Source organism: Athalia rosae, chromosome 5 (assembly GCF_917208135.1).
Source record: "Athalia rosae chromosome 5, iyAthRosa1.1, whole genome shotgun sequence".
NCBI lineage: Eukaryota > Metazoa > Arthropoda > Insecta > Hymenoptera > Athaliidae > Athalia > Athalia rosae.
In genome coordinates this window covers 675,942-693,363 of record NC_064030.1, presented here as the reverse complement: position 1 = coordinate 693,363, position 17,422 = coordinate 675,942, and the positions used below count along the sequence as shown (strand labels likewise).

The 17,422-nt window shown below is 37.1% G+C and overlaps 4 protein-coding genes across 11 annotated transcripts; 3 read left to right on the top strand and 1 right to left on the bottom strand.

Annotated features, from left to right (window-relative positions):
- The first annotated feature begins 14 nt into the window (after nt 1–14).
- LOC105694106 lies at nt 15–3,595 on the top strand. The gene is made up of 6 exons (XM_012414480.3): nt 15–184; nt 268–378; nt 597–697; nt 764–1,804; nt 1,915–2,040; nt 2,106–3,595. Exons 2-6 carry the CDS (start codon nt 280–282, stop codon nt 2,383–2,385), a joined length of 1,647 nt encoding a protein of 548 aa, XP_012269903.2. The 5' UTR covers nt 15–184; nt 268–279; the 3' UTR covers nt 2,386–3,595.
- A 134-nt stretch (nt 3,596–3,729) lies between these two features.
- Nucleotides 3,730–9,511, top strand: LOC105682939 (E3 ubiquitin-protein ligase TRIM33). The gene is made up of 11 exons (XM_012395198.3): nt 3,730–4,454; nt 4,553–4,791; nt 4,879–5,159; nt 5,244–5,354; nt 5,441–5,635; nt 5,714–5,826; nt 5,929–7,089; nt 7,176–7,335; nt 7,430–7,613; nt 7,707–7,859; nt 7,971–9,511. Exons 1-11 carry the CDS (start codon nt 4,124–4,126, stop codon nt 8,142–8,144), a joined length of 3,102 nt encoding a protein of 1,033 aa, XP_012250621.2. The 5' UTR covers nt 3,730–4,123; the 3' UTR covers nt 8,145–9,511.
- Nucleotides 8,915–12,774, bottom strand: LOC105682941 (ionotropic receptor 75a-like). Of its 8 annotated transcripts, none has more exons than XM_048655142.1 (11): nt 12,600–12,774; nt 12,334–12,521; nt 11,757–11,926; nt 11,385–11,696; nt 11,190–11,314; nt 10,931–11,098; nt 10,627–10,862; nt 10,345–10,556; nt 10,117–10,281; nt 9,927–10,042; nt 8,915–9,826 (listed from the first exon to the last, which is right to left on the bottom strand). In XM_048655142.1, exons 2-11 carry the CDS (start codon nt 12,338–12,340, stop codon nt 9,562–9,564), a joined length of 1,776 nt encoding a protein of 591 aa, XP_048511099.1. In that variant the 5' UTR covers nt 12,341–12,521; nt 12,600–12,774; the 3' UTR covers nt 8,915–9,561. The 8 variants fall into 8 exon arrangements, with proteins under 8 accessions (XP_048511099.1, XP_048511098.1, XP_048511100.1 ...); XM_048655141.1 differs by having other exon boundaries at nt 12,592–12,769; XM_048655143.1 differs by having other exon boundaries at nt 12,334–12,427; nt 12,600–12,755.
- An 82-nt stretch (nt 12,775–12,856) lies between these two features.
- Nucleotides 12,857–17,408, top strand: LOC105682930 (RNA cytidine acetyltransferase). The gene is made up of 18 exons (XM_012395183.4): nt 12,857–12,878; nt 12,963–13,083; nt 13,174–13,437; nt 13,547–13,705; nt 13,783–14,019; nt 14,078–14,282; nt 14,370–14,491; nt 14,568–14,704; nt 14,782–15,066; nt 15,142–15,223; nt 15,289–15,405; nt 15,484–15,660; nt 15,747–15,891; nt 15,957–16,101; nt 16,189–16,400; nt 16,490–16,662; nt 16,756–17,004; nt 17,081–17,408. The coding sequence occupies exons 2-18, from the start codon at nt 12,976–12,978 to the stop codon at nt 17,306–17,308; spliced, it is 3,045 nt and encodes a 1,014-aa protein (XP_012250606.2). The 5' UTR covers nt 12,857–12,878; nt 12,963–12,975; the 3' UTR covers nt 17,309–17,408.
- The last annotated feature ends 14 nt before the right edge of the window (nt 17,409–17,422 follow it).

The window sequence follows — 17,422 nt, the reverse complement described above, 5'->3', positions numbered from 1 at the left end:
ATGTTAAAATCAAATGAAATGGCCGAAGTAGACGACGCGAGCGAGTGAATTGTTTTTATTGACAATCATGTAAAGTCAAGTCAATCTGGGATTATTGAGTGAAAGGTCTGACAATTCATTGTTATGTGATTGATGAAATTTAAAATTCAATAGTTGGCCCAAGTCCCGCACCGATTCTAATCGAGTAAGACATAAGTTCTTTTTAAAATATCCAATCTCCCCAGTACCCTAGGTTATGTTTTTATAATTATTTTTTCTCCTTCGAAGGTATCCCTTAAAATGGGACAGGGCACGGAAACTTGCGACAGGCCAACAGAAGTCAGTGTCATCAGATTCGTTTCCAGGAATCGTACGATAGAGGAAATAACGCCGAAAAAGGTAGGCCAAGTTCATAGGGTTCGTTGACCTCTGAATGATAACAATTCAGTTAGCTCCTCATATTTTTTTGTCAAAACCACAATTATCCCTGACACCATTTGATAATGAATAATGTGCCTGCATCATCGGTTTAACATATTTTTTGGCGACATTTTTATTGAAAATAATAAGATGGTTTCAAGTAACTCGAATGATCATACCAAATTACATGCTCACAGGAAATCTATACATGCAAGCAACGAGGATGTGGAAAAATTTTTACTAATCAAGATGAATATCGAACTCACGAAGCTCTGGAAGCTTTGAAAATAAAGTTCATGTAAGTACTCGGTATAAATATCTGTGATTTTTATGATATCTGACCATCATTTCGTACATTGTTCAGCTGTCGAGAACCAGGATGTGGGGAAGAACTGTCTGACCCTGGAAGCATGTGGCGTCATTATCAAGAATGGCACAACAATGAAACGCACGTTTTTGCTTGCCCTTATACCAGCTGCGGATCCCTCCATGCCACCAGCAACAATTTGGAGGAGCATATCGATTCTTGCCATCGCCAACCACCAACATTACCAATGGAGCCAGAAGTCATATGTCTCGAGGGGCCAGAAAGTATCATGGACGATGAAATCTCCAAGAGTGCTGAGCGAATCTGCAACGAAATTGACAACAGTGAGACTGCCAATGATAATGGTCTAAAAAACGTTGAATACTCAATACAGAATGAAAGTTTTTTTGTAAGGACAGAGGATCATTCCGGCGATATTGTGTCCTCAGAATTTGAAGAGAATCGAGAGTACTCTACAAGGACAAATGATTATGACTCATGTGTTCAAAAATCTGATTTCCCTCTGAAATCTGGGGAATTCTCACTTGAGCGTGAATCGTCTAGACCTAACGAATCGAAATTTCCGAAAAATGAAGATTTGTTAATAACACGTGAAAACTTTTTGTCCCAATACGAAACTCTCACCTCAAAGGTCGACAATTTATTGGATAGAGAAAATGCTTTGGATAAAAATATTCTGTTTGCCAATAACGAAGTAACAATCACAAAGAATATAAAAAACGATGGCTCATGTTCAAAACAGTACTCTCAGTCCCATCGAATAGACTTGGGTAATTTAGAGAAAGTTTTTCGAAGTGGTTTCGAGTGCGACTCGCAGACAATTGAGGAAAATATAACCGAAACAAACAGCAATTGTTCTGAAGATGAAGAGTATATGCCAAAGAAGCAACGAATGTCTCGCAGTAAACAAGAATCTTACAAGTGCGAGGTGTCTGGCTGTGGAAAAACGTACAAATACGTGTCTCATTATCGGCATCATCAAGATAGTCACAAGCTAGCTGTTAATACCACTAGTATAAAACCTGCCAAACCACCAAAGCCCAAACCAGGGAGAGCCTCTACTGTTAGCTTCTTTGTGTAAGTTTCTAGTCTATGCTGTTATCCATTTCCAGGATTCGATAAATTCCATTCCATAATTACAATTGGTAGATTATTCAGATTTGAAAATTTGAGTTATTCAAATTCAGGTGTAAGATGCCCGGTTGCGGTGCTGAAGTAAACAATGTCACTGGTCTGTGGAAACATTATCAGGACAATCATGCTAATGCAAAGCCACCTATTGTTCCTACATCTAAGAGCGTTGAAATATTTCGGTAAGACCATTGTAAAAATGACAATTTGTTAAATTTTTTATACGGTTCTGTTCATTGCCTCACAGGTGCAAATTTCTTGGGTGTGAATTGGAATTCAACACAACTTTAGCCCTCTACAAACACTTCAACGAGGTTCATAACAGCAATTTGAATGGAAACGCTAAGACTGGAAATGGGAGTAACTTGCACTTCACCAATCAAATGTTCCATGACGAAGTTACTGCCCAGCAACTAAACTTTAAGACTGACTTTAAGGCCAACATTAAGATTAACTCGAATGATTGCGTTGAAAGCGACGAAGATCAACCGTCGATACAGACTGTCCAAGAAGAATCTCGAGATTGATTCTTGTTGATTTAGAGAATACTACGAGTAGAGTTAAATATCTCAAAATCTAAAATTGATTCAAACTTTCTTAAACAGGGCGCCAGTTCTAACCGAAAAAAGAAGCTTGATACATTTCATACAAAATCCTGATTTACTTGGCTGATATTTTTCATTCATCTCATTAGAGGGATCTTTATATTCTGACTGCGAAAATATGCTCAACACGATGTAGCAATAATCAAATTTATAAAAAAAGATCCAAAATTTTAAGCAAATATATTTTAAAATGAAAAAAAAACAAGGGAGCTGATCTGGACTGGCCAAACTGGCGCTCTCTTTCATACTCGGAGAGAATTATAATCATAACTATGATCTTTCCATATGCATGTAAATTAATTATTATAGCATACTCTAAAAGCTGGCTGATATTCAAAGTATTATACCGTGGCACGTAAAATTTTTTGCCTTATGGATGTAGGTCAGGATTTTCAGGGTGGCGTCCTGTTGAATGAGAAAATTGAGATAGTTTGTCTCTGTTGTTCGCTTGTCCCATTTTCTTTCTCAAAGGAGACTCACAGCTGTGACCTTTGTTTTACTTCGTCGCGTAGTAATATTTGGAAATGTAGATTTGAAAAAATTCTATGCACGACTCCAACAAAAACTTAATGGTAGTGCATAACATTAACATTCTCTAAGGTAACTCCGTACCTTCTAGATTCTTAGGATTGTAAGAATGACGATCAACATGGTTCCTGTGACACGTTCTCAATGTGTCATTATCAGCGCAAACTCGTGCCAGTTTAGTTGGGAAATATATTAGAGCTTAAAACTCGACATTGGTACCTCTTAATAAGGGTCTTTCTTTTTTATACAGTAGATCGTAAAATGGAATGAGAATTGTACAACAAGTGATAAGTGTATGAACTAAAGCTTTTACGAAAATGTCTATTTCAATAAATCGAATCTTCAATATGAATTTGACTGTCAAACGACAGAGTGACTATTAACAATCTGTCGTATTTTCAAACTGTAATCTGTACATGTAAAAATTTAAACGTATTATTATTATGAACGTACTGATCTTGTGCAATTTTATTGACGTGGTTTCACTATCCATATTGTAACATTTGTCAGCATTTGTGCAGAATATTGTTGAATTAAGAGTATTGTATGACATTTTTATTGGTACGTATGTATGTTCGAAAATAAAGGTGCAATTATAACTATAGTGCCTGAAAGTTGATTCAGCAACACTGAAATATCAGTGTTCATCGTTGATGGGTACCCCAAAGCTTTAAACGCTTCCCTGATTACTTTCTAGAGAGTGCTGATGGTAAAAAGAGAAAAAATTTCAGAAGTGACATAAGCTTACTGGAATGATCGCTAGTGTTTTGGTGAAAAAGTACTGGGTGTCGTGCAAACTAGTTGCCTAGGCGCAGACTCTCTATGGTTTTGTTCGTTTGCATTTCAGTTTCAGTGGCTAGGGTTCATTCATTGATAGATCAGAGGGTTCACTATTCAACAATTGTCATAAGTTGAACTCAGCCTATGGGTGCTTTGCAGCAATCGACAAACCCCCTTACAGACACGCGTGAGATTCGGGAATATTTGAGGAATTAGTGAAAGTTTGGTGTATTTTCTCAAGTAGAAAATTAAAGATCAACTTTTCGTAATGTCGAAAGGCAATCCGATTTCTACTCTTCGTGTGTAGCGTTCACTTTGTAATATCGTTGTGCTCTCTGATATTGAACGAGTAATGGAGCAACAATCGAGTGAAATTCCCGTTACGGACGTAGTACCCGTCCTTGTAAAAGTTGAACCAGTTGATCAAAATTCCAGCACACAAGAACCTCTCCCAATTGTTGCTCAGCCGTCTTCCAACGAGGAATATGTTGAGCCCAGGATTGAATGCACGACCGAAACTCTTGAGAGTGAATTCCGGACGTTGTTAACAAAATGTGTATTTTGCTCTAAAACATTCACTGTGGCTGATAGCTCCAAGCTCTTGGAATGTCTTCATGCAGCATGTGCTTCCTGTATCAGGGGCAAGCTCAATGATCACAATTTTGCTGATGTTGAGGTTGTGCGTAAGTGTTAAATTCTACTCGGATGCAGCATAGTTGAGCAGGGACACAACTCTATTTTATGATTGTTCACTTAAAACCAATGTTATATAATTTTTCAGTCGAAAGCAATGTTATTGTTTGCCAAGTTTGCAATGTGGCTTGTCGGGTGGAAAACCTGATAGAAAATAGGTTTTTCTTGAAATCAGTTGACGATGAGAACGCCTGTGGGACAGATGATCTGTCGGATGGGATGAAAGAGGGAGAAGAAGAAAGAAAATGTACTAGTTGCCACGATAATGCAACTGCAACTAGTTGGTGTGTAGAATGCGAAGAGTTTATTTGCGAAAATTGTGTATTGGTGAGCAGTCTTTGCAATATCGGTATTGTCTCTTACTGACATCTTGTTAAAAGAAAATTCATTCTACAATTCCATTCTTTTTTACAGGCTCATCAACGACTCAAGATAACTAAGGATCATACGATAAAACCTAAGGGTGAACTAGCTAACGAAGAAGAATATACAAAAAAAATAACTAAGAAATTGCCTGGTTACTTATTTTGTTCAGTTCACTCCCATGAACAGCTTTCCTTGTTTTGTCAAACCTGCGACAGACTAACTTGCAGAGATTGCCAACTTTCCGACCATCGTGATCACAAATATAAATTTATCCATGAAATTGCTGCTGAAACCCGTACATCTATGTCAACTCTACTCAAAGAAGTTAGGTGTGCAAGATTTTGAAATTTAATTGATTTTCCATTAAACCTTACTGATTATTTTCGATGAAATAACAGATGATGTTCTTTTAGCTATAAAAGGGTTTTGTTGAAGAGTGCTATGAAAGTCATAGAAGATCGACAAACTTTGATACTAGAGAAGAAGAAAAGCCTGGTTCAGGATATTACGCACATGGTTGTACAGTAAGTGTAAATTGAGCCATTTGAACTTTATCAACTCATACATTGTGTTATTTCTCAATTATGATTTTTTCCCGCTCTATCCAAAGGTTGACAAATGCAATCAACACAAGGGGAAAACAATTAGTGCTCCGGCTAAATGAAGTATGTGATCAGAAGCAAAATACTCTGAACGAAAAGAAAGTTGCCTTAGACCAACTCTCGAAACTCACGGATCATTGCATTCAATTTGTCAATCATGCTTTAGACAAGGGCTCTGATATGGCCTTGTTGTACAGTAAGAAGTACGAGATCCTAAATTTCAATTGACACACTATAATCTTGGAGGATTGACTGACCTGCTGTATGTTCTATCTTTACAGGTCTGTTATAAATCATCTTCAAAGAATAAAAACTCGTCGTGCCGATATTCCAAACCCTGAAATACCAGTGAGAATCCATTTGTCATTAGATAAAGTTCCAGATCTAATAAAAGGTTTGTACATCTAGATGTTTCTTTCATTTTGATTTCTAATTTTCCGTTGACATTTTGTAATGAGATGTTTAATTGTTTTTTTTTTTCCTTTTTCATCGATAGTGGTCTCATCTATTGGGGCTATAGTTGTGGATGGTAGGGTATATCCGTCAATTTCTCCTACCTCTGGGCCGCTGCCTCTGTCAAATCAATTCAACGAACCGAACGTAGAGCAAAAATCTCACCACCCCAATAACCCATCACACTCCGAACAATCCGTTCTACCTTCACATGGTCCATCACCAACGCAACATGCCAGTATTCCGCCAAATCCTTATCAACAAATGCCTCATCCCTTAGCTCAACAGCAATCAATTCCGAATTACATGCATTATAACCACCATAATCACCCTCCTCGTTCATCCCCACAAACGGCATTACATCCTCCCCGTCAACCCTATGGGTTGAATCCCAACCCACGATTACAGCAGTCTTTGTTGATGTCACAACGACCTCCAGGTAGCTGTCACCAACAAGTGACTTCCTCAACGCATCCTCATCAACAGCTCCATTTGGATCAGCTCGGTCAAAATCCAAGTCTCCGGGGCCTTCTGGCTCACAACCCTCCGCCTTACAGACCTTCAAATAATCACTTAGCCTATCGTTTCCCTACAAATTACCGCTGTCCTGGGAATACCTCACAACGACCATTACCGCCTCACACATTTCATCAACAGACAAATCAGGCCTTGGGATCAGGTGTGAGAATGCAACAGGTTAGCCCCACTACACCTTTAACCCAGCATCTAAATTATTCCGTTCATCAGCCACCAGCCGCACGCTGGCATATTCCTCAAAATCTGAATCCCCGCCCTCCTTTTTATCCTGCCCGGCATTCTACACCTCCTGTAACAGCACCTGCAAATGACACGTATAAAATAACTCTGAAAAATCCGCATGCTCCTAATCAAAAATTTACTTCAAGTACAAATGTAAATTCAGATGTTTTGCCTCTGTCCCAAAATTTGTCTATTGGACAAGCAGTGAGCTCGTCTGTTCCAAAAACGCCCAGCCCGGTACCTTCACATGCAAAGGCTGACGATCCTGAAAAAAGCTTAGACCAATTTTGTCAGGAATCTGTTAAGGATTTGATGTTAACTATCGCTAAACTTGATAGCAATGGAATCGTTGTGATCCCAGAAGCACAAAGAAATCAGTTAGAGTCTATTCAGGTCGATAGTTCTACAGATGAAGGCATGCATTCGCTCACCGATAATACTTCAGGTGATGATCCTCCGATAATCGATATCTTCCACTATCAATACTTTTATAGGGAACTTCAGTTTGCATTGATATTTTTTATATGGTAGATAATTCGAAAAATACTACGGCATGTATGACTAAAGATGATCCAAATGAAGATTGGTGCGCTGTCTGTATGGATGGGGGAGATGCTGTACTGTGCTGTGACAAATGCCCCAAGGTCTTTCATCTTTATTGTCACATACCTGGCCTGAAAACATTCCCAGAGTAAGTGAAGTGAAATAACTGACAGTTAAATTAACTTTCTCGCCTGTTTTCAATCGTGAGTTGTATAATTTTTTAAACTATTTTTTTATTCAAGTGAAAGTGAAACTTGGCAGTGTATGTTGTGTACCAATGTACTGGACTGTTCGGAAGACCCACCAGGCGAGAAGAGAATACCAGGCATGAGTGCTCGTGATTTAAGAGTGGCACAACGCATAGTATTAGAGCTTTACTGCCAATATGAACACAGTTTACCTTTCAGAGAAGTTGTTTCCACAGAGGTATAAATTGTTTTTATTGATTTGAAATAATAATTAAGCTTTTTTGTAATCTGTTTGACCTAATCGTTTGAACATGACGTGTCATTTTTTCAGATTGTCGAGTATCATCGCATTATAAAGAACCCCATAGCCTTGGATGTTATTCGAAATAAATTAAAGCCTGATCATCCTGAACACTACACAGACTTACGTCAAGTCTTGGCAGACATCAGATTGATGTTCAAAAATGCTTTTACATATAATCCAGTGAGTTTACAGTGAATAGTAACATCTTTTATATTTATTTTGCCATCTCTTTTAAAAAAAAAAAATATAAGTATATAACATGAAATTACCAAATTTATTTCATCCGAATAGGTGGAGTCACAAGTATATCAAGAGGCTCGAAATTTGGAAGAATTTTTTGAAAAACTACTTCTCAAGTGGGTACCAATGTACGCGTATGATGATACTTTTCTCACAGGTGAGTGTGAGGAAAAAGAAGACGTGTTTCCTCCTAACAAAAAATATCGTCGTATCATAAGTGATTGACTGAAGCATATCATAAAAAATGCCAGGCAAGCAATTTGAGTTAATTTAAAAATTCATCTAATTATCTGTAGTTGATAATTTTGGGATTTGAAACGTAACTACTGCGTTGACAAATGTATATAATATTTGGTATACTATGTACTAGATTTGCCAACGTTTGCTAGCTTTTGTTATAGCCGGACAAATCTGTATGACTGTAGTCATTCGATAACAGATATTCATTAGTTGAATTAGGGTACAATATCGTTTACCTTGTGATCAACTTTGGGTAATTCGAGTAAGCAATAAAAACAATGAAATATATTCGATTCGCTAAGCTACCTTTGTGGCATATCGTCAAAAAGTTTCTTCACGAATTAAATTATACATATGCGTATACTATATTTATTGCCACATGATATGCCTGATTGTATAAAGAATTTCATGACTTGGAAATTTTTTTTTCACTGTCATGTAGTAGTAATTTGATATTTTAAAAATGGGTTTGATACTCTTTTGTGAGTCAAGAACCCTTCCCAATATTCTATATATTTGATTTTATCGGAATGGTAATCATACTTTCTCTGTACGACATAGCTAAAGTTATACCACACAATTTACGTCTGATATTTGAACGGTAACAAATACATTATACAAATGTATTCAATATGATTGGATGTGGACGATAGGGACGATTTATAGTGCCGAGGACAATTATAGGTATTACAAGTCTAAGTAGTCCAATTAAATTAACGTTTACATCGGGACATTGAGGTATTGCTTCCGGATGGAGATTTTTGATACTAATGTTGAAATAATGATCGTTGAATTAGCTGTAGTAATTGATGTATCAAAAATACTCAATTGGATAGAGAATCACGGATTTAGTGTGCAAACTTATTGGACAGCCTACCTTTCGACTTTATAAATTGAAAATCGACCAATTGTCGCTGAATAAACAAAGTTGCTCGTTGATGTGTTCAAAATTCACAAGTTTCAAGTACAAATGTATCGTGTAGATATACATAAATCTGTTGAACGCATTGAAGCCGAAATATACAATGTATGTTCTATTTTAAATATTAGTTTCCACGGTGTGACATCTGCAGTTGTTTGGTAGAAAAATACATTTTGAATTAATTGCAGTTTTATGAAATGTTTTGTGAATAGACGACGTTAATGATTAAAGATATGAAAAGATAACATCCGCTCGCAGAGCATGCTAATGATCTGGATCCAGAAGTTCTTGTAATTCATGACGTAAAGAATTTAAATGCGAACACATATTTTCATGTTATTTAAAGATCAACCATTCATCTCAATTATTATCTATGTAATTTACTTATTTGTTTATAATTTGAATTTTAAATAAGACCACTTAAGGCTTACCGAATAGTTACATTATTTTACCATTATGTACTGAGCTAGTTGGAGTTCTTTAGAGATTACTATTTTGATAAGTTGTACATCCCAACATCTGCGTATATTTCTGCACCATGCCTTGCCTTCGAATATGGTATTCTCCGAGACACACTGTAGCTGCACTCATAAGACCCATTAGCAATAAAAATAGTGCTGGCGAAAATTCCCCAATTGATACTTGAACGGGATTTAGACTGTGGCTAACTGGACACCGAGGTCGCCTGTATTGCCACACATGTTTTAATCTCTCTGCCACTCCATGTTCAATTATTTGGCGCATTCTGTTGGAGGAAATTAATTTTTCTACTGCAATAATAAATATGCAACTCAAATGCTATTGGAATTTTTGTTAATTCTCTATTATTATACATACACACTTACCCATAAGTAACCATTTTTTTGAATGGGGAATGTTTGCTAGTAACGGTACCTAAATGGTGTTGTGGAAATAGTTGAATTTCAACTAAATCGCAAATTTCATCTTCTTCGAATTCGTCCTGTTTCCAATCAGAATTTTGCAAGAATCATTCGTGTGTACTCAATACATATGGGATTTTATGTTTTTTTCTACCGTTATAAATTTATATGCTGTAGCAACATCTACGTGAAAGGCAAAGTTGCCTTTTTGCAACCTGCGGAGACCGTCAGTTACGTTAAAATAGGCTGCACGTTTTCTCCCTTTGCCAGGTGCAATTTTACGTCTATGCAGTTCCAAAGCAACCTCATCTGTCGTTGTCTGTTGGAGAAACATGACAGTCATCAGATCGAGAATACTCAAGAGCAAAAAGTTTTTTTTTACCGCAAAATGATTATAGTTGTAAGCAATATCTTCGATCCCAACTGGCATGTCACTTTCCAATAAATCTTTTAGCGTACGAATATAACGTGGGGGTTCCGCTAGTAGGGAACCGACAATACTTGCTGAATAATATTGGAACAGCAACAGAGCCCACAAGAATAATGTAAAAAATACAACACGTCCAGAATAGAGGTGAGGACCATCTGATAACCCTGTAAATAGAAGAGTATCAGATATCCTACTGATCTCCCATGCTTCACATGTGTGCAAAAAAAAATTCACCCTGCTGGCATAAAGCAGCTACGGTAATCAGAGCTGTTTCTGAGGCTGGCAATGTGTTCAATGTAGAAGGTGATGCATTAGTCTGAAGTCGAATCTCTACCCTGGCTGTGAGATACAACAAAATCCAGTTCACTAAAGCAATGATAACGGTCGCATACCAAACCTCTTCTGTGAATGGTTTCAGAAATCCATTACGAACTGTACTTTTTTTTGGGTGACGAAATATAAAACACGCTCTGCAAAATAACATCGATCTCACTGACATTCAACAAATCTTCAATAATGAGTATGAACAAGAACTTACCGGGCTACATAAGTTTGCACTGTGAATTCGGCTACATTGATGCGTTCTTCTCTGAAAATCAATGGAGTAGCTCCGATATCTACTCTACCTGCAACCATTTCTCCAAGCATCCCATTGAAGGTTCCATTTATCAAGTATCCCCAACTGTCTGTGCGCATCAAGTTCATTCTGTACATGAAAAAAATTGTATCATATTCTTCAATGAGCGTGCCAACGTGCAAATGCTGTGTTGAATAGAGGAAAATCTAAGAGCTATTACGTGAAGTTGTAATATTCACGCAAATGCCGGATTAAGGCAAAATGATACCGATGCATCGTATCAAAGTGGCGATTGACCGGAGTTGTAATGTAAGTCTCAAAGTCTGGAGTCGGGTCATGGGTGATCTAGAAACTCGTCATTGTTACCAGAATTTGAAAAGAAAAATTAGTCATTAAACAGTAAATGTCTGCATACTGCAAGTGATACGTTGATAATAAGACCATTCAAATTCCCACGCCGTTGATACTTGTACTGAGTGAGATTAATGTCCAGACCGCTGCTGTTATTCCACTTTCCCATCGGCGTTATGTTTAATGACCCTCCATGTCTATAACTTGGGTTGTAAACATCATGTAATACATAATGTAAGCCATTCCTAATGGCAAATGTCATTTCGGTGTCTATAGTCAAGGGTAGATCTCGAAGAATTGCTATTGGAAGGCTATCATGTTCAGTTACTAGCAGCCATTGGTAAGTTTGATTGTATGGCAGTGCCTGTCTCGTGAACTGAAAGAAATTTAAATGACATTAAAACAGCTCTTAAGATTTAATGAGTATATGTCTTACCTCTTTCAGAACTAAATTACTCTCCGGACAATCTATGGTAAGGAGTATGCCAAGTTTATAGTAGTTAACAGTCAACATCTTCTGCATGTCAAGGATACCATTAGTTGGCAATGGGATGTATGAAACCTTTGATTTGGATGCCATGCTCCAGTGATGAAAATTGATCTGCTCTGTTGAATGTAAAATGGTAGATGTATGTAGTATAGTAAAAGCAGCATTTTAAAAAATATAACTGTGTTCAATCAAAATTCTATCAAAGCATCATACCATGACTATTCCAACATGCAAAGACTGAAATCTGCCGTATGAATTTTCTATCAAAATAGTCAATCGCAAACTTTTGTACATCAGAATTGCTGGCACACAATTGGCTCATCATCATTAACACCAAAAAATATTTCAAATGGTTCATTCTCTCTTCTTGCAATGTCTAGTATAGTACAGAATATTCATTTGATCTTTATGGTGACTGCAGAGCTGAGAACCTGACTACCGATGGGTGAAAGAATCTCTGCTCTTTTTATGGTTCATTTGAGAAATATTCAATGACCAATTCTAGGATAGTAACATTCATTACCGATCATGATATAGCTTCAGCGGGAGAATATCCAAACAGAGAGCAGCATATTATTGAAGCAATCAGGGAAAGTCATTGCAATTATTCCTGTTTCCTGTGGTAAGAATGGAGTACTCTATGATTTTTCCTTGGTTTTTATCGTAATCACAAGTTAGTCTTCTACACAACATTGTTCCAATACATCAACTCTGGCGAATAATTGATTAACCAGCTAATGTAATGACCACCTTGCTCAACAAGAAATTTTTATCTACCTACCAACATACCATAATTACACCATAGCTCTAATCATTATCTAACAAGCCCCAGGTACATCCCTCTTCAGTAATTTTCAACCTTTGGAGGGTTTTTTTTTATGCCCTCAGATCCCATGTTGTATGTGATAGCATATTTACTTTACAAATCATGATAGGAGAAATCCATTCTTTTTGGAGAAAGCCTGATTACTGGCAATTCGACACACATCCATCCCATCGTTCATTGAAGCTCTGAAGCCCACGTGTTGCCAATGCCATATTCCTATTGCCCTCAACCTCCAATACAAGGTGGCGGTAACCTCTAATTTATCCTTTTTGCTCTGATTATTTTGATTCATTTTAATTTGATAACATATTATTAAAACTGTGAAGACCTCTGCTAAAAATGGTACGAAAGAAAATAGATAACAGGATACGCGTTTTGATTGAAAATGGAGTCAACTTGGGTCATAGAACTATGTTCGTTGTTGTGGGTGATAAAGGACGAGATCAGGTATGTACAATATTACTGTCATTCTGTAATCTTATTCATTATTCCTCGTATACGGTTAACGACTGGTGATTTGACTGAATGATTAATTAGGTGGTAATATTACATCACATGCTGTCCAAGTCTGTGATAAAATCGAGACCCTCGGTGCTATGGTGCTACAAAAAAGAATTGGGTTTCAGCAGCCACCGTAAAAAGCGAATAAAATCCTTACAGCGCAAAATTAAGACTGGCAAGCTCAACGTCAATGAAGATGATCCCTTTGAGCTATTTGTTGTGTCCACTAATATTCGTTACTGTTATTATGCAGAAACTCACAAGATATTGGGAAATACATTTGGCATGTGCGTTTTACAGGTAAACAAATTATTAGCTGTTGGTGCCTCAACACTTGATACTTTGTCCTTTGAATGAAAGATTCTATTCCCATTTAGATAGTAATGCAGACAATTGTGCACATTTCCAGGACTTTGAAGCCCTTACTCCTAATTTATTGGCACGAACCATTGAAACTGTGGAAGGTGGAGGCATAATAGTTCTGCTTCTACAATCTCTGAATTCGTTGAAGCAGCTTTATACTATGAGCATGGATGTCCACCAACGTTTTCGTACAGAGGCCCACCAAGTAAATTCAAAATTAATTTGTACAATTTATATTTCCTTATTTATTGTCAATGAAGATAATTTTGTTGTGTAATTTAGGATGTTGTCTGCCGATTCAACGAGAGATTTCTACTTTCGCTTGCATCTTGCAATCGCTGTCTGGTAGTAGATGATCAACTGAGAGTGCTTCCAATATCTTCTCATAATTTAAAAATTGAAACTGTAGAAAAGCCAAGCATATCTGAACAACAGACTGAGCTGGGCATTCTGATGGAAAATCTTCGTGATACGCAACCTGTTTCTGCACTAGTCAATTGTTGCAAGACTGTTGATCAGGTATATTTCCTGATAGTTAATAATCAGGCTTCAAAATAAGTAAAAATGATTTTTTCAGGCCAAAGCATTACTTACCTTCATTGAAACAATATCAGAGAAAACTTTGAGGTCGACTGTTTCTTTAACTGCTGCTAGAGGACGTGGAAAGTCTGCAACGATGGGTCTAGCTGTTGCTGGTGCAGTCGCGTTTGGTTACTCAAATATTTATATTTCCAGCCCCAGCCCAGAAAATTTAAATACCTTCTTCGAATTTGTTTTCAAAGGCAAGTTACAAACAAGCTTTGAAATCCGCCATAAAAACTCGCCAGGGGTTTAGCCTAGATATCTGAAAGAGCAAATTAAATTTTCAGGATTTGATGCCTTGGCATATCAGGAACACATGGACTACGGTTTAGTACAATCTACTAATCCTGAATTTAACAAAGCGACAATTCGCGTTAATATTTTTAGAGATCATCGACAAACTATACAGGTATATGGCTAGATTCATTGAATTTATAATTTCATCTAACGTTATAGTATTCCATTCTCACTATGTACTGTTATAGTACATTCATCCAACCGACGTAAATAAACTAAGTCAAGCTGAATTGCTGGTAATTGATGAAGCCGCAGCAATACCACTGCCTTATGTCAAATCCATGTTGGGACCTTACTTAGTTTTTCTCGCTTCTACGATAAATGGGTCAGTTAAATAGTTCTAACATAATTTAATGAACAACAAAAGTATCCCATGTGAATATCACCACACGATCTCTGCAGGTACGAAGGTACAGGACGCTCTTTATCATTAAAACTACTACAACAATTGAGAACCCAGACGACAGGGTCGAATAAACATGAGAAGACTTCTCATCCTGGCAAAGATAACCATACAATTGGAAGGCAGTTGCACGAAATCACACTCGAAGAATCTATTAGATACAAGCCTGGTGATTCAGTTGAACAGTGGCTTACAGAACTACTTTGCCTTGACGCAATGACACATGCTCCAGTACTTTCTGGTTGCCCGCCACCTGACACTTGCCAATTGTATTATATTAACAGGTATTCTAGAATCATATACGGAAATATTTAGATTTAGACAATTAGCATTAAACGTTGATCATTTTCTGATTCCAGAGATACGTTGTTCTGTTACCACAAAGCCTCAGAAATATTTCTGCAAAGATTGGTTGCCCTCTACGTTGCCTCACATTATAAAGTAAGTGTTCTACAAATTGCATGTATTTCCATCCACAGTTTTAATAATATTAAAAACTTTTACAGAACAGTCCAAACGACCTGCAAATGATGTCTGATGCTCCTGCGCATCATCTTTTTTGCTTACTGGGACCAGTTGATCCAAATAAAAAAGCATTGCCTGAAATATTAGTCGTAATTCAGGTTCGCTTACAGAATATTTGAATTGAAAAATGATTACTGAGGCAATCTCTTGATTCAAAGATATAAATATTGTTACAGGTTTGCCTAGAAGGTGAAATAAGTAAATCATCCATAGCAGATGGACTTGGAAGAGGACGTAGAGCGGCTGGTGATCTCATACCATGGACTATTGCCCAGCAATATCAAGATCATGACTTTCCCATGCTCGCAGGGGCACGAATAGTTCGCATCGCGACTCATCCGAATTATCATGGGGTAAACTCATATTTCAAAACTCAAACATTCAATTACCTGTCCAAAAACAAAAAAAACCTTGATCAATACTCCGATATTTGCTATAGATGGGTTATGGAAGTAGGGCACTGAATCTTTTGAAGCAATATTATGAAGGAAAAATACTAGATATTGATGAAAAAGTTGCGGAATCCGTTACAGAGATTACACAAATCAATGATGAAGAAGTAGGTCTACTCGAAGAAACTATAGGTAAGTTTTCTGGTTTGTCAATATTTTGTTAAATATTGCGTTATCCGCTTATTGTAATATTACAGAACCTCGCAGTTCACTACCACCATTGCTATCAAAATTGAACGAAAGAGAGCCTGAAGATCTAGACTACATCGGTGTATCGTTTGGCCTGACAGAACCACTTCTCAAATTCTGGAAAAGAGCAAACTTTGTTCCTGCCTATTTACGGTATGAATAATTCGATTTGTAAAATAATCCAAGCTTACACGTCCAATTTGAATTCATAACGATCGAATTTGCTTATATTATACGTAGACAAACAGCAAATGACTTGACTGGAGAATACTCTAGCATTTTATTATGCAAACTGGGGAATGATCAAAAAGCGGGCTCAAGCTGGTTGGAAGCATATGCCAATGATTTCCGCAAGAGATTCACAACTCTCTTGTCATTCTCATTCAATACTTTTTCTCCATCCCTCGCGTTGGGTGTTTTAACGAATAAAGCCATACCGGCATCTCCAATTAGTAAGTGTCCATTTAAACGTTTAGTTTCGTGTTATTTGGATCCTCAAACCAAAGCCATTAATTTTATAATTAATTTTATTCTTTCTTAGCTCTGACGAAGGATAAGCTTGATGTTTATTTCACAACGTACGACATTCGGCGGCTGGAAATGTATAGCAATAACATGGCTGACTACCACTTAGTTATGGACCTACTTCCTGCCTTGGCTCGATTATATTTTCTGCAGATGATGGGTGATGTGCATTTTTCACCAGTGCAATCCGTTAGTATCGTACTATCAATTAATCTTTAACAAAAATGATTATAAGTACTTACTATCATATCTCTGCATGATCTGTTGCGTTCTCATTTACAGGCAATACTGCTCGGTTTAGGTCTGCAACATAAAACAGTTGATAAATTAGTAGAAGAATTGGGTCTTCCATCTTCGCAACTCTTGGGATTGTTCAATCGTGTTATACGAAGATCGGTACAATACTTAAACACAATTACGGAGAACTTTATCGAAAAAGGAATGATTACGAACACAAGTGCTACTACAGAAGTAAATTTGAACCCAATTGGTGGCAGGAGTATGCATGAGGAACTTGAGGATGCAGCTAAGGTCTTTTTCTTGCGTAGACTTTCATAATGTCACAAATGTATTACACCTACAAACTGTGATGTATTTCTTGTTTCAGGAACTCAAAGTTAAGCAAAGAGTTGAACTAGATAAGTTAAAACGAGAGAATCTCAGTCAGTATGCGATAAAAGGGTCGGAAACTGACTGGGATGCAGCACTCTCTGGAAAAAGCAAGAGCAAGTCTTTGGTTTCAGTTAAAACTGCTGATAAGAGAGTAGCACCTGACGATGTCAAGGATTTTCCGAAAAGCGGGCAGAAAAAGAAGAAGAAACGTTTTTCTAAGTAAGAAGTAGCATACTTTTCAATTAATACAAATTGTACATCAGACGTATTCAATGAAATAATTAACCCCGAATGGAATAAAACTTTGATTTTGATCAAAATTATTTCAATGTACATT

Excerpts from the sequence above, each read along its gene's own strand:
- LOC105682930 (XM_012395183.4), top strand. The coding sequence starts at position 12,976 with ATGGTACGAAAGAAAATAGATAACAGGATACGCGTTTTGATTGAAAAT. Across the intron at positions 13,706-13,782 it reads TTCGTACAGAGGCCCACCAA|GATGTTGTCTGCCGATTCAA; the intron begins GTAAATTCAAAA and ends TGTGTAATTTAG. Across the intron at positions 17,005-17,080 it reads AACTTGAGGATGCAGCTAAG|GAACTCAAAGTTAAGCAAAG; the intron begins GTCTTTTTCTTG and ends TTCTTGTTTCAG.
- LOC105682941 (XM_020850603.2), bottom strand. The coding sequence starts at position 12,168 with ATGAACCATTTGAAATATTTTTTGGTGTTAATGATGATGAGCCAATTG. Across the intron at positions 10,863-10,930 it reads GTGCAAACTTATGTAGCCCG|AGCGTGTTTTATATTTCGTC; the intron begins GTAAGTTCTTGT and ends GTTATTTTGCAG. Across the intron at positions 10,557-10,626 it reads AGCTGCTTTATGCCAGCAGG|GGTTATCAGATGGTCCTCAC; the intron begins GTGAATTTTTTT and ends TTCTATTTACAG.
- LOC105694106 (XM_012414480.3), top strand. The coding sequence starts at position 280 with ATGGGACAGGGCACGGAAACTTGCGACAGGCCAACAGAAGTCAGTGTC. Across the intron at positions 379-596 it reads AGGAAATAACGCCGAAAAAG|GAAATCTATACATGCAAGCA; the intron begins GTAGGCCAAGTT and ends ACATGCTCACAG. Across the intron at positions 1,805-1,914 it reads TCTACTGTTAGCTTCTTTGT|GTGTAAGATGCCCGGTTGCG; the intron begins GTAAGTTTCTAG and ends ATTCAAATTCAG.
- LOC105682939 (XM_012395198.3), top strand. The coding sequence starts at position 4,124 with ATGGAGCAACAATCGAGTGAAATTCCCGTTACGGACGTAGTACCCGTC. Across the intron at positions 5,355-5,440 it reads ATTACGCACATGGTTGTACA|GTTGACAAATGCAATCAACA; the intron begins GTAAGTGTAAAT and ends CTCTATCCAAAG. Across the intron at positions 7,090-7,175 it reads GCTCACCGATAATACTTCAG|ATAATTCGAAAAATACTACG; the intron begins GTGATGATCCTC and ends TTTATATGGTAG.